Source organism: Haemaphysalis longicornis, unplaced genomic scaffold (genome assembly GCF_048455015.1).
Source record: "Haemaphysalis longicornis isolate Haplotype H1 unplaced genomic scaffold, Haemaphysalis longicornis Haplotype H1 scaffold_2, whole genome shotgun sequence".
Taxonomy (NCBI): Eukaryota; Metazoa; Arthropoda; class Arachnida; order Ixodida; family Ixodidae; genus Haemaphysalis; species Haemaphysalis longicornis.
Window position 1 is genome coordinate 8,004,957 of NW_027526295.1, and position 15,340 is coordinate 8,020,296.

Here is a 15,340-nt window from a genome sequence, read left to right on the forward strand (position 1 = left end):
CATTGGCTCCAGTTCCTGGGCAAGCTATTAAGCACTCTCGGGAGATGGTAATGTCAAGCTGTGCAAGAACGATTCCAGACCCGACCCCCCAGGTAGGGTCAGACTGGGTGCACCGTCTACGGGAAGCGGGGGCCCACTTGGCGTGTCGCCTCTGCCAAGGGGCCATGAAGGTCCAAAAGAACCGTGGCTTGGGCTCAGCCACCAGAATGTCCTTTTTGCCCGGGCACGGAAAAGCCACGCACCGCCGAGGGCGTGGGTGGGTCAAACCCACATGGGCTCGGGGTTCGCGGTGTCGCCAGTACCGTCACCTTGAAACGCAAGGTGTCCCTGCGGGGCAGTCTTTATAAAAATCAAATACTGTTTATCAACCGTAAAAGCGATGAAAAGTATGTTTATTTGAGCCAGACTATGCAGTGCAAGCAAATACAGAATTTTGGCAACTTCACTTCTCACTTCAGAGTCTCCTTGATGTTGTTGTAACAATATATAGTTGTGACACAATTGCGAAAAATGGAAACAGGCTCACGTGCCGAACGAAACACAGCACAAATACGAATTCGTTCTCCAAAGATAACCGGCCAAAAGAACACTGTGTGAAGCAACGATTGTCGGTCACACCAGCGCTTGAAAAGAAAGCATTACAATTGGCCCCTGTACAACGTTGATCATATCATGTTGTTTCTTGATAACGTCCTCCACGTTTTTGCAAAGGAAGCCCACTGTCGCTGCATACGCAGCAGCTGGAGCGCCTCGATGATGTCACAGCAAGTGCTCTATCTTAGTTGTGTCTCGAAGGTCCTAAAAATCTGAAGCATTAAGCAGCGATCTTAGTGCGCGGCTGTCGTACTTTGCAGTATTTACGGTTTAATTACCACGCACAACGCGATGGGCTCCGAATTCCGCAAGTTAACCAACGGTAAGAGGCCCAAGCTGCATTTTTGCATCCTCGCGATGAGCCGCAAGGGCGACATTCAAAGTAGGTGCGTGTGTCATGGGGACTGGCGAATGTCGACAGTGGCGTCGATGTTTAAAAGTGCGAAATGAACCAAACTGTAAGCGTCGACATCGAGCTGGCACTGATGCAGGTGACCTTGTCGTCGCGTTTCGTTATCCTCGGACAACATGCAGGCGACCCGTGCTGCAAGCTAGGCCTTGCCCCTCCTGGCGTTGGCGATCAGCGCTGCTGCCTTTTCGACATCCGCGTCGGTCAGGAAGAGGGCGTCAGGGATGCCGATGTTGTCGTTGACGTAGTAGAAATCGGGCGCGTTCTGGCACGGCACGGCTTCCTCGGGGAAGGCACAGGTCAGGCTCAGCTGGTTGAACACTGCGACACGGAAAAAAAGAGGAGCGAGCGACGGCAGCTTTCGCCACGCTCCGTCAAAAATTGTCCCCACTTGTAGCGCCCAGGGTGCACCATAGACGAATGAATCAACGCACGTTTGCCCTAGTGGTGGAATCGGGAAGAGAGGGGCCGCCGCCTTGACAAGTATACTAGCTGCTTCGTGTGCCGTCGGTCGCTCTGAACAATGTAGCTCAAACGGCAACACAGCCCTGGCTTTGTGGATCCGGCCCTAGCCGACTCGCACTGTTCCGGTGCTCGCCGTGGATAAGACACACCCTTCATGTTGGTGTAATCTACAAAACTTACTTTTGCTCATTGCGAAAACATGCTGCACAACTACGAGACGGCGGCGCTTGGAGTCATGTTGCTAATCGAATTGTGCAGGCGCCGCCTTTAACTTCTTTCCTTTTACTACGCAATTACTTTTTCACGTGATGTGCATTCACAGAGTAAACTCCGCTCTCGGAGGACCACTCACTGGTCTGGTTTCCACAGAAGAAGCTGAACTGCTGTACTTCGGTGTGGCCGTCGGCGTGCGTGACCACGTTGCACACGTGGAAGATGAGGCAGTTGTTGTCCACGTCGGCGAAGTAGCCGTTCTTTTCGGGGCACTGGAACGTCGTCTTGATGCTACCCACCACCAGCTCGGCCCCGTCCGGCAGGTCGTACGCTTCCCGCTTGGCCTGCACGCACGACGGCACGCTCGCTCTCACGAGTGCCGCCAGCTCGCGCCAGGTAGAAGTTCGCGAGATGCAAGTGCGGGCAGCGGGCGACTTGAGTTATATGACGTCAGTTCTCGCCATGCATGCACTTCTCCTTCCCACACCTCACCGTTACATCAGGAAGACCTTACTCATTATCGTCGCCACGTCCTGTAGTCTGGGAATCCGCCCGGCCTATAGCACCGCCAAGGCAGAATAAACGCGCCTGTGCTCAGTCAAAAACCGGTGCCTGTTTGCGTCTTTGTGACTCCAAGAGACTCACAAACGTTCACAAAAGAGCGTCAATCACTAAGGGAAGGGGTGTGAATAACATCAACGTCGCGCGGCGTTGTTAATGTTCCCCACTACAGAGTTGACGACTCAAAAGCACATCGGACGGAAGAGAACCAATGTCACCGTTGTAACCCTTTAACACCAAGTGAAGCAATGCTGCAGCTTAAAAATATTCAAGAACTGAAATATATCTTCCTTCCTAAGCAGCCATGGCGGTTTAACGTTTATTCGCGGGTTCACGTAAAATGCCGTAGTTAGAAACCAAGCAGAAACGTAACCTATGAGACATTGCGATTTTACATAATCCCTAATATATAATTCCACTTGCTGCCAGCAAAACCTAAACGACCGGATTAGGAACAGTGTTCCGAACGTCAGTCTAGGGAGTTTAAGCTACATTACATCAGACTATTTAGAGAAAATACCACTTTGGGGATGGTTGCACTAATGCGTGGCTACTTACCCTGGGTCTGTCACTGGAAACAACTGCGATAACGATGGCTGTAAGAGTAAGCAATGAAAATTTTCAATACTGCGTCGAAGGATTCACATAACGTTAGTGCTTATCTTCGCACTACTACGTTAATTATGCTCGTTTTGTAACCAAACACTGCAAGAGCATAGTGTGTGGTCAACCAACTTCGCAATGGCCTAGTGACAGAATATTTGGTTATAAGGTTTAACGCGCCGCTGCTACACACGCGATGAGGCGCGCCATAGTGGAGGGCTCAAGATTAATTTTTACCACCTGGGGATCTTTAACGTGTGCCGTAATCTCGAACACGTGGGCGTTTTCGCTTTTCACCTCCATCAGAAAAGCGGCCGCCGCGGTCGGGGTCGAACCCGCATCTTTAGGCTCAGCAGCAGAACGCCTTAGCCACTGAGATACCTCGGCGGCTATAGGGAACTAACATATCAACGGTCGTTGAGAAACCAGTACAAACAATTTGGCCAAAATCCAGATTCGTCCCATTCGTTAATATTTGTGACAAAGCCTAAATTGACTTTGGGCACATTAGTGAGCACTACCACGCCGGTAGTGCTTGGCCGGTCGTCCAGACCAGCCAATTGAGCACTATGGGCGGTCTGGACGAGCTCGCGAGTGCGCCCAGACCGGCCGTGGTAGTGCTTACTAACGTGTACAAAGTCATTTGAGGCTTTGTCACGAATAATAACGAATGGGACGAATCTGGATTTTGGACAAATTGTTTGTACTGGTTTCTGAACGTTTTAGAACCGTTGATATGTTAGGTTACTAGGCCTTTGCGAAGGCTACCTCTGCGCTCGCTTGAGCGAGCGCAGAACTGTCGAGCGTGTCTAGACCGGCCGTGGCACTACAAGATTTAACAGGGCCTGCAAAATAATCAAGAATTTCGGGAAAAACGTTTAGCCATTTTCATTTTCTATGGGATGTAGGTAAAAATTCAGCTATATTCATCTACGCCATGTTAGGAACATATTCCCGGATGTCAAGTCTTTAGGTCTAGCAGCTCGGCTAACAGTCTTTAACACTAGGTGTAGGACGTGATACTAACACTAGGTCTTTAACACTAGGTATTTAACACTAGGTGCAGGACGTGCGTGGGAAAAATTGCCGCCCCCCCTCCCCCATCCCCTGTTAGGGCCAAAATAATTTATTAACTTCAGTGCGTTTGTATGACTAGTACTTCCAAAATGATGGGGCAGGCATATATTCAGGAACCTGTGAAAGCACGAAGTTTCCAGGAATCCCATATTCACCAATTACAAAACGGCAACATGGCAAAAAAAAACACAAAAAAAGCTGTATTTTGCATTTAGCTGTGTTCTTATTCATGCAGGGTCAGCCTATTACTACCCTAACTTGGGGACTGCGTATTATATTGAAATCAGAGCATACATTCAAGTTATTAATTTAAAAATAGCTGGAATCTTCAAATTAGTTATAGACAGCCACTTAGCGTACCTTTGTCGAAAACTTCTGTCTGCTTCTTGTGTTTTGTACAACATTTAGATACTTTATGCCCTCGTCTCTTCGTAAAACTGTGGTATATGCTTTGGTCTATAGCTTACTTCGATACAGGACCACAGTGTATAAATTTTGTGCCGAGTGATTCAATTCTCCGCTCTCGGTTAACGAACACAAGTTGCGGTGTAAATGTTGAATACAAGAGTGATGCGTTCAAAACTGCACGCTTACCGAACATCGATTTTTTGTTGAGTGAAACAAATATTAAAAAAAAAACATTTCTGGGCAAATAGTTATAAACCATTTTATATTCCTACGCGCCATCTTCGACCAAAAGAGCCTTACTTATCAACGTTGCAGTACAAGGTATGACGATGCTGTACTGCTGCACCCGGCTGCGTTCAGCCAACTTCGTGGCAGCAATATTTATAGCATAAATTCAAAATACAAACTAGAGACGTCGAGAAAGAGATATTACATGTGCCCCCCGTGGGTATTTGCCATGTAAATTTATCTGCACTTCGATTTCCCGAATTCGTTGTTTTATCTGTCTTGCTTTGCCATGCATTTTCTGTCTTTGGTTTGTATGACTGCCAGGCTCTGCCACTCGAGCCCTACGTGGCTTTGGCAGGCCAGGCTTTTGTCCTGATTCAATAACGAAATAAAACATCTCAACATCATCATCACGATCATCATCATCATGTGCTCTAATTTGAGAAACTGACAAAGTGTGAGCTGACCTTCGGTGAATAAGAAATTGCGGCAAAATACCACACATATTTTTTACGATGCTGCCGTTTTAATTCACAACAACCGCTTTGCTGTACCGAATATAGGATAAGCTTCCTAGTGCACATAGTTTCGTAGGTAATCCAATCTTGTATAGAAGATTGGATCAACCTGGCACATTTAACGTTAGGCTTTTACCGTAATTCTGTGCTATTGTACTCACCTAATGCAACGGCGAACTTCATAACTTCTTTGGGGTGTTGCGGCTTTGCGCTGCAAGGCAAGAAACAAAGTGTTTAAAAAGGTTTTCCGGTTCATACGAAGTGTCACTGGTGTCTTTTGCTTGTGCGTATTCAAGGAAGGAAACGATGGTACCTCGCAGCGGTGAGGTGATAGCCGGAAAGAATTTACTGGTGGGTTTTTCAGAAGTGCCGACCCTCTCCGTCACGAACTTGATGGTCGGCACAATTTGGGCGCCTCTCTCTCGCTCCGTAACGCGGCGTATCTCTCGCGTCTCCCGTGCACCGTTCCAACCGACCTTGGGGCTCTAAACGTGCCAGTGGTCACGTGCTCGCTTTAGCAGCAGCGACACTGGCTGCCTGTCGGTGCATTTGTTGCCCTCCAGAAATGGGCATTTCGTCGCCCTCATTCCCATCCTTTCCTGTTTCGCCGCCCTGCATTGTGCAACGGGCACAAGCGTAGACGGGAGTCACGGGACCAGTCGAGGTGACCGGCGCGGCGACAGAGGCAGGCGGCGAGCCGCGCTTCGACTTGGCGCTTCGTTGCGAAACTTGCAGCTGTCTCTCCGCTCTTTCGCCGCTTGCTCTGTTGACGGATAGACGCGAACGTTTCCCCCGCCCTCCCCGTCTATTGCGTACGTAATTAAAAAAAAGTGGCGTCACTGATTTTCTGGAATAGAAACGGTCGTCGTAATCAACCCTGCCGTCCTCAACGACGCTCGTCATTTTTCACGCCTTCCTTGTCCTGCGCTCTATTTCCCCGGCGATTGTTTGGACATCAATTCTGTGTCGCGATACCTCTTTGGCCCCATGATGACGCCAACCGACTTCCTCTTTGTAACGAGGTGGCGTTGCGCAGTGACCTTAGTCATAACGCCATTCTACAACCACCTCGCCAAAAAACAAAAAGAAAAAATTGGCTCCAATCCATGCTGTGAAGGTGGTTGGACTGCGAAGCTGTAAACGACACCCACAAGGATTACCCATGCGGCGTCACTTAAATTCACACACGTGGAATCCGCTCACTTCTACCAGCCGTCACGCTCTTCGCCTCCCTGTCTCACTCCTCTCTGGATGAATTGAACGGAGGTTTGGCCAATGCAATTCGAACTTCCCGCTTTCGCAGTGCCCGCGCGCCCCCTGCCTGAACAGCGCGAGCGGGAGTTCTGTTCTTTGTTTGCTTGCTTTCATGTCGCACGTGCTGGCACCTAACTGTAGTTTGGAACGCGCCGTTTCTGGCGCCCACTTTTCGCGTCTTTGAAGCGAAGGGTCAGGAAGAGGGCGACACTGCGTCTTTGGCTTCGTCTCTCTCGCTGCTTCCCCCTCACTCCCCAGACGCTGAATACAAACTGCCTGTCGCCTCCTTCTACACGTCTGGGCGTAGCTTAGTGGGCTCCACTGGTCTACGCGGTCCAAGGTTTCATCCCTGGCGTTCTCAGCAGTTTATTAACAGCGGAAGTGTCGTTTCCGGCCGTAAGTTCAGGGTTCGTGCACGCCGAAAACTCCCCGCAAGAAACGTTACCGCGTAGGCGTCGCGCAGCTGTCGCATTATCCACACTACAACGGAAAGACACGTGATAGCCGCCGCCGCAACACTCGAGTGGAGCGTGCTCATGCGCTCATGTATCGCAAGAGAGCCGTTCACGCGGGAGCTGGCATCGTCGTGCGCAGCCGCTCGGTATCGTACGAGAGACCTCGCGCGCGATGTCTTTACAAAGTTCTCGGCATGGCCCGGCCGCGGATAGTTCGCATGGCCGAGGAAGAGGCCACTAACTGAGAAACAGGGCATGCTACTGAAACTAATTATGTGTCCGCCAATGCTCACCTACAGCAGCTTCGCGATTCAAGTCCTGCGCATGATTGCAAGCTTCGCTAGATTTTTTTGTGCAGCCAGGGTGTACAAGAGCCAGTAGTAGTCTGGCATGTATGTTTGTGTAGCCAGTAGTAGCCTTGGAGTTTTGTGCTGATGCGGACAGGAAAATTTCCTTGGCCGATGAGAGCTATACTGCCACGCAGTAACAACCATTAGGAAATTTTTGTGCTAGTTTAACTCCTTTGTTCGCATGTCTTCCCAGATTGTTCTCTGCTGCGTTTTTCTGCGTGAAACGTATAAAAACATTGACGTCGAAACAAAACGTCATTGTTTCGACAGTTCGCACTTCTCTTACCCATAGCTCGGGAAAACTGGATGCCACTCACTCACACTCATTCAAAAAAATATGTTTATCCTAACGCACCCACTCGCACTTGCACTCGCCACTCCGCCCTCGCCACGCGCACTCACTCGCGCTCACGCTCGCCACTCGCCCCCACCACTCGCGCTCACTCACGTTCACGCTCACCACTCCACTCTCACAACTCACACTCACTCGCGCTCACGCTCACCCATCCACCCTAACCACTCGCACTCACTCGCGCTCACGCTCTCCACTCGTACCCACCACTTGTACTCACTCGCACTCACGCTCGCCACTCGGGCCTCACTACTCGCACTCACTCCCGTTCACGCTCACCACCCGTCGTTATCATTCGCACTCACTCGCACTCACGCTCGCCACTCCGCCCTCACCACTCGCCTCACTCCCGCTCACGCTCGCCACTCGTCCTTACCACTCGCACTCACTCACGCTCACACTCACCGCTCATCCCCACCACTCACACTCACTCGCGCTCACGCTCACCACTCGCACTCCTCCGCGCTCACGCTCACCACTCGCATTCGCCGCTTACACTCCCTCGCACTCACACTCACCACTTGCAATGGCCACTCACACTCACTCGCAATCACCACTCTCTTCCTCCACTCATACGCACTCTCCACTCCCATCGCCCACTCATGCTCACTCACCACCACCGCTAATTCACATTCCAACTGACTGTTGTTTTGCAGTACGGGTCCACGGGAGTTTTAAATTCGCCTTTATTGTAAACCACATGAATCATTCCATTTTGCGGAGGCCTTCAATGCGGCCCTATTGAGACCGACACCGCTATATTACGTGAAGCGAGAAAAAAATTGGGTGTTTTAGGAGATAAACTTCACATTGGCTATAAGGCATGCCCCAAAAAAATCATTAACACCTACCAACTTGATCCAACTTGGTTGCATGACGGCATCTACGATTCCGAATTCACCCCTCCCGGATATATCGCAGTTAGAACTGATCGTCAAATAGGGAAAGGAGGGGGTGTTGCTTTACTCCTTCGTCAAAGCCTTAAATTCTCAATCCTGCCCTCTCCCTCTGACATAGAATCCGCCTGGTGTAAACTTCATCTCCACAAGCAATCTGTAGTAATAGGTCTTTTCTATCGCCCACCCGGCTCTCCAATTGATACATTGCACAACTTAAGCCATTTTATGCTGAGTCATAACCTTCAACACGGTAACTTATTGTTAATGGGGGATTTTAATGTCCCAGGCATTGATTGGTCCTCGTTAAATTACTCTGGTAGCGACACTGCAATTGGGCGCGAGTTGATCACCCAATCTTTGAGTCTTGACCTTACCCAGATAGTACACTCCCCTACAAGACTGACTGCTATCCTTGACCTAGTTTTTGTGAACTCTAGATTGATGCAAAATGTCACCTATGATATAATTGATGGTATCTCGGACCACAAAGGTGTTCTTGTTTCAATTCCCTGTTCATTACCTAAACCTCGTACCGTCTATACAACGTTTCATGATTTCAACCGGGCTGACGATACCTCTATTATCGATACTTTAGCTGGCAATTTTAATACATTTTCTAATCTTAATCTCGATGGTGATGTAAACATTCTTGTAAAAAACTTTGAAAGTGTCATTCAAGATTGCATTAATCGCTTCGTTCCTCTTAAAACAAAGAAAATAAACCCGAACATTCCTTGGATGAATCGCGACATTTTACATGCATCGCGTAAAGTCAACCGCCTACGGCGTAAGAAATCATCCACCAATGGTCAGAGCATTGACCGCTTTCTCAAGGCCAAAGAGCTTCTTCATGCCAAAATTAATAGCGCTAAAGACTTTTATTTTCGTTTCCAGCTGCAGGGTTTATTGAAAACTAATCCACGTAAGTTTTGGCAAACAGTTTCACCTACTAACACCACACCGACCTCATTTGTTTCCGGAGGCCAAATAATCTCAGATACTAAAGAGATATCACACGCTTTCAACACGTATTTTAACTCAGTCTTTACGGACGATAACAGTGTAATTCCTCCGTTTTCGAATGCTCCTTGCTATTCTCCCATTACCGATGTTTCAGTGAGTGAGCAAGGGATTCTGAACCTCATTTTGAACTTAGATACTAAAAAAGGCGCGGGACCGGATAATATCCCGAATGCATTTCTCGTTCGCTACTCACTTTGGACATCCCGTTACCTCACCATCATTTTTCAGAAATCGCTGTCCACCGCCACTGTCCCTTTAGCATGGAAACATGCGAAGGTACTTCCGTTCTTTAAAGCGGGCGATCGACAACTGTTCTCGAACTACAGGCCCATCTCTATAACCTCACACTCATGTAAGCTTATCGAACATATAATTTTTAAACATATAATGGAGTACCTTGAGTCAAATTCCATACTTTCAAAAGTTCAGCACGGTTTTCGTCGTGGTTTCAGTACTGTAACGCAACTGGTAGAATTTACACACGACATATCTCGCAGCATGGACTCCGGAAGCCAAATAGATGCCATATTCATAGACCTTTCAAAAGCTTTTGACACCGTCATTCATTCTAAATTACTGTGTAAATTAAACGCAATACTAAAAAACCCTTCTCTTGTTCAATGGATTTCTAACTTTCTTTCCGAGCGCACACAATCTGTTTGTTTTAATTCTGCTGAATCTTCTACTATGGATGTCTCTTCAGGAGTTCCACAAGGCTCAGTCCTTGGACCACTGTTATTTCTCTTGTATATTAATGATCTTCCGAGTAACATAAATTCCAGTATACGACTTTATGCAGATGATTGCGTGTTATATCAAGTAATCAACTCGCAAAACGATCACCAAGTTCTCAACGAATCATTTGCTAACTTCTGTTCCTGGTGCAGTAAATGGCAGATGAAAATTAATTTTAATAAGACTGTTATACTAACCTTCACTACCAGCATATCCTCTTCCCAGTTCTGCTACTCGTTTAACAACTGCACGCTGTCTAGGGTAAATAATTACAAGTATCTTGGCGTTATCTTCGACAATAAATTATCATGGGCGAAACACATAGACTACATAACTGCTAAAGCCTTAAAAAAACTTGGATATTTACGTCGTGTTTTAGCTAAAGCTCCTAAAGATACTAAACTCATTATGTACAAGTCATTAATCCGCCCAATAATCGAATACGCCTCACCCGTGTGGAACCCGCACAAGCAGCTCGAAATTAATAAAATCGAATCAGTTCAAAGAAAAGCCATTCGATTTATATGCCGCTGTTACGACAGACATTTTTCGCCCACCTCTGCTTTGCTGTCTCTTAATCTAACCCTACTTGCCGAACGCAGGCGCATCGAGTCGTTAAAATTGTTACATTCTGCCGTGCACTCCCCTTATAGCGATACTCACTTCACATTTTCGAGACCATTATCAACGCGAAGCCATCACTATCTTAACCTGACATCAATATTTGCCCGAACCGATATTTTCAAATACAGTTTCTTTCCCCGCACCATAGAGTGGTGGAATGCCCTGCCTGGCTCTGTTCGTGCACAGCCGCAGCAGCAATTTTTGACAGTGGTCTAATCGCAATAATCGCAATAGTGTTCACGTCATCACTGTCTTCCCATTGTATTATAGTGTATGGCGCCTCTGTAAAATATAACTGTTTAAATTTTGCTACTGTATGTGTGTTGCTTTCGATGTAATTAATATGTATTATTTGGTTTTCTTGTTTTATTTTTCCTAACCCGGTGTAGATACATTACACTGATCCCACATCTGCATTGTACAAAAACTTTTGTACCCACTCCTGCTATAACCCTCCCTGGGTTGCAGTATTTTGAAATAAATAAAATAAATAAATAAATAAACTCACACACAAAAAAAACCTGTATTACGAGAATTAAAGCGCGAAGCTTTTTCCTGTGCAACCTGAGTCAAAGCCACCGTTTAAAATTGAAACTGATTCAACAGTGTTAGGGTGTCGCAATTGGTTAGACGTCGGTTCCATATCGCAGGAAACCAAGGTTCAATTCTCACCACAGGAAAGGTTTTTCTTGAGGCGCTTGATGTGCCTTCGCTTAACATCATCGTTTTCTGAAATCCGCTGTGTAAAGTTGGCTTTCCTACAGTGCGTTTACTCAGGCTCCCACGCCATCAGCGGGGAATAAAAAAGCTTCACATAAAAATAGCGTTGCACTAAGTTGTGCAAGGCTTGAACCACGACAAAGTTGTTTGATTTTTTCTCTGTAGGCACTCTCTTTCTATTTAAGCACCACGACGCATTGCATTAGGTTTGAAATTGTTTATTTACAGGTTGCATAGTCGCTTTTCGCTGCGCTAGTAGTTGTCATTGTCATATCCATCTATACAGTTGTCATCTTCATGCATGACTGGTGGGTCCGTGTCGTTTTGTCCGAAGGTGGCAACCGACTTCGCTAACTGGGCGTCTATAGCGCGAGCTGCCTTGGGCTCCCCCCTTGAGGTGCAGGCAGACGTGAATTGTTGTCTTGGTATTTTTTTTTTTTTCGAGCGCCACGCGCAAGTCAGGACGACCCCGGGTGCTCCTCGTGGAACGCTTGCTCGTGTGCTCGGCAAACAGCCGGAGTAACTATGACGAAGTTTTTTTGAGGACGCCGCACACCGCACACATTACGGCCAGCAACAACAGCCTCACTGCTAAAAGCACACGCTGAAAAAGGAGTAACACGTAACCTCCCAAAGCGGCAATGCAGCTGCTACGCGCAACAGCTAAAAAATATTTCTCTATGGCGACAGTCTTTTAGCTTTAACGGCAGACTCCAGGCAGTAGCGTCTGCTACTTTGCGGACCTAGTACACCCGCAACCCTGGTCATGGAATCGCCTGATCCGGACAACAAAGCTCTCGCCGAGGAGCTCGGGCTTGCATTTAACAACCTCACACCACTTTAACGCTCAATGCTTCTAAGTGCGCGAGCGGCAGGAGTTGTGGGATACACGGATGGACCGGAAAGCGACCATTCCGCACTACACCCAACAGACAAACGCCCAGCCGTCGGCACCGCTGCCTCGTCAGCCCCATCGCGACGGACGAATACAGACTGGTACATATGTGCCGTATTTTTATTACGGTTAATAATAGTTCCATTTCAGAAGCAGTGTCGATTGATTCTACGGTTCAACGCGCCGACGCAACGCAGGCGATGAGGCGCGCCGTAGTGGAGGGCACCGGATTTATTTTGACCACATGGGGGTCCTTAACGTGCGCCGAAATCTCGTACATATGGGCGTTTTTGCTTTTCGCCTCCATCAGAGAAGCGGGCGCCACAGCCGGGAATCGAACCCGCGACCTCGTGCTCCGCCGCACAACGCCTTAGCCACAGCCATATTGACTTGCATTGCGCGATTGAAAGCAAAGTGTTCTCAGTCGGACGCATTTGTATTATACCCGCCACAAACAAAAATATCTACATTATATGCAGATTTGTATATTAAAGGTTTATTGTGTGCGCAGTCTTTTACGTATACTGTTCTCAAACACAAAGAAACTGCGAGTTTGAACAGCCACCGCTACCACTAGACACGAAAAGTTACGGTATCTCAAGCGCAATTCCGAACAGCTGTTCTAGTTTCCAAACATGCGTAATTACAATAGAGCCGTTTTAAGTGCGTAAAACGGTGGCATGGTGGGTTAGGAAAATTAACCGCATCTTGTTTATGGTATTTCAGATAGTACGCATCTCTGAACGTAAAAAAAGGTAAAGTTGTATCAACAACAAGAAATAATCTCATTTCCCTGTTTTTAAATTGGCAGTACGGATGTTGCTCATTCATGCAGCGACGGCGTCCAGAAGAACAGGCTGACGCCCTTACGACTTGTGCAAGACCACTCTCTGTACCTGAAAAGTCACACTGAAATATTCCTTCACGAACACAAAGTGTCGCTGTCCCTCATTTTTACGGACGAGGTTGGTTCGAAGTTTTCATGCATGTATGCGGTTTTAAAGAAATTATTGTGTAGCGTAACGTCGTTATAACAAAAGTTTGTAGGAAACTGGCCGATAATTTTAAGCCTGTAGCTGTGGCATAACTACAGAACAAGAAAATGTTATTTCAATTTCGGTCGTGCTTGTGATATATTAAACCTTAAAACTTAAACTATTTGCGCCGTGGAACGATGTATACAAAATAAATAACAACAATGCGGGCGCTGAAACTATTTTACTTTCTCAATGTTTCTTTTTTTGACGCTGTCCGTTTGTTTGTAGATTTCAACAACTACTTAGTTTTCACCTCTGCATTAACCATTTGTTTTAACCTCTGGTGTTTCTTTTAGAAAACGTGCAGTGAAAAGTTGTAGTTTCATCGGTGCCACGATTGAACTTGCTTTTACAGTATTTTTTTTATTTTTCGAACATACTCTACTTGTTTGAATCTGTGAACCGTATATTTTATATTTTGCTTTATATTGCAGTTTTATTACAAATTATTATCACATTATTAACATAATTTTTCAATTTCGGTTGTGCATTTATTTGCAGTTTAAAAAATCAAACCCTTTTGTTCTAATCCGAAGCTTTCGTTGCCTCACTGATGGCGGACGTACGCGAAAACTCACTGCAGAAAAGCCAACTTTATTTGAGTATGGTGATGATAATCGTGGGTGAAGTGAAAAGTGGGTGAACCGCAGCGATCAAAGTCCACGCGTCAAAAGCTTCTCGTTTCAACCGTTTTTGCCGTTATACGAATGGGCATTTGAATTTTTCAATAGCGAATGCTATTTAGGCTGGCGGTTGATCCGGCGAACGTGCGCAGAAAAACATCACCGAGCAATAACGTTGTCGTTCCCGCCGACACCGCTCGACCGTGGAGAACACTCTGTCCGAGCGTGCTTCCTAATGCCTCCATCACAGCGCTCAGCGGTAGGGAAGTGCAATCGCTTTATTGCGAGGACGTTCCCGACACTAATTCCAACACAAAACGCTGCGATCCAGAAACACCATTCAGCGAGAGTGCGCGCAACAGCCCCTCAATGAGTCATTACAGCTTGAGAGTATCAGTGCATTATGGCGTCAGACGTCCATCCAAATCGTATTCCTCAATCAACAGGTCACTGGAGAGTTGGTTCCACGGTGCCTTAAATATAAAGGGGAGTAGCCACATATTCCCGAAGCTAAAGGCAGTCGTTCCATTAACTAGTGGCTGTGCGTACGAGTGTATAGCGCCAGCAGCAATTACCACAGCAAGCGGCTCCTGCGATGAATGCTAACAGCGAGTGATGCTCACCGCGGTAAGCCCCGCACATGGCGCAAGAAGCGTGCGTTCACTCGCCACTCATGAGTGGTGAGTGGGGCTTGTCATGATTGAAACTCGCAATCGCGAGTGGGTGGGACTCACCACGAGTGGAATTCGCACTCGCGAGTGGTATGTGGGCTCACCGTGAGTACAACTCGCACTCGCAAGTGGTGGGTAGGGCTCACCGCGAGTGGAACTCGCACTCGCGAGTGGTGAGTGGGGTTCACCGCGACTGGCTTTCGCATTCGCGAGTGCTTAGCGGGTCTCACCGCGAGTGGCGCTCACACTCGCGAGTGGTGAATGGAGCTCACCGTGAGTGGCGCTCGCACTCACTCGCACTCGCACTCACCAGGACAAAACGACAGTGAGGCTCACTCACCACTCACTCGTGAGTGGTGAGTGGAGGGTGTGTGAGTGCACTCATGAGTGAGTTTCCCGACCTATGCTCTTACCGATGAGTGCAGTCGTCTGCCGATTTAGGAATGTCAGTGCGGGCTTTGTAAAAGATGGCTGGTGGTTATGAGGACAAGACTACATGAAACGGGTAAGAGACGACAAGATTGGTGCATACCCGTAAAATGTTCACTCCATTGTAACATTGCATTGTGTCCTCTTAGAAACAAGAAGAAAAAAAAAGCAATTATTCTGCACACGACCCCGCCGCT

General features: G+C 47.5%; 1 protein-coding gene across 1 annotated transcript in view; it reads right to left on the reverse strand.

Moving 5' to 3' along the window:
• Positions 1-373: 373 nt before the first annotated feature.
• Positions 374-15,340, reverse strand: part of LOC144168726 (uncharacterized) — a 33,129-nt gene continuing 18,162 nt past the window's right edge. Inside the window, exons 2-5 of the mRNA XM_077697671.1 lie at positions 5,238-5,287; positions 2,801-2,838; positions 1,821-2,025; positions 374-1,324 (exon numbers count right to left, since the gene is read on the reverse strand). Coding sequence (XP_077553797.1) covers positions 1,146-1,324; positions 1,821-2,025; positions 2,801-2,838; positions 5,238-5,259 — 444 coding nt within the window. The 5' untranslated portion in view covers positions 5,260-5,287 and the 3' untranslated portion in view covers positions 374-1,145. The remainder of the gene's footprint in view (positions 1,325-1,820; positions 2,026-2,800; positions 2,839-5,237; positions 5,288-15,340) is intronic.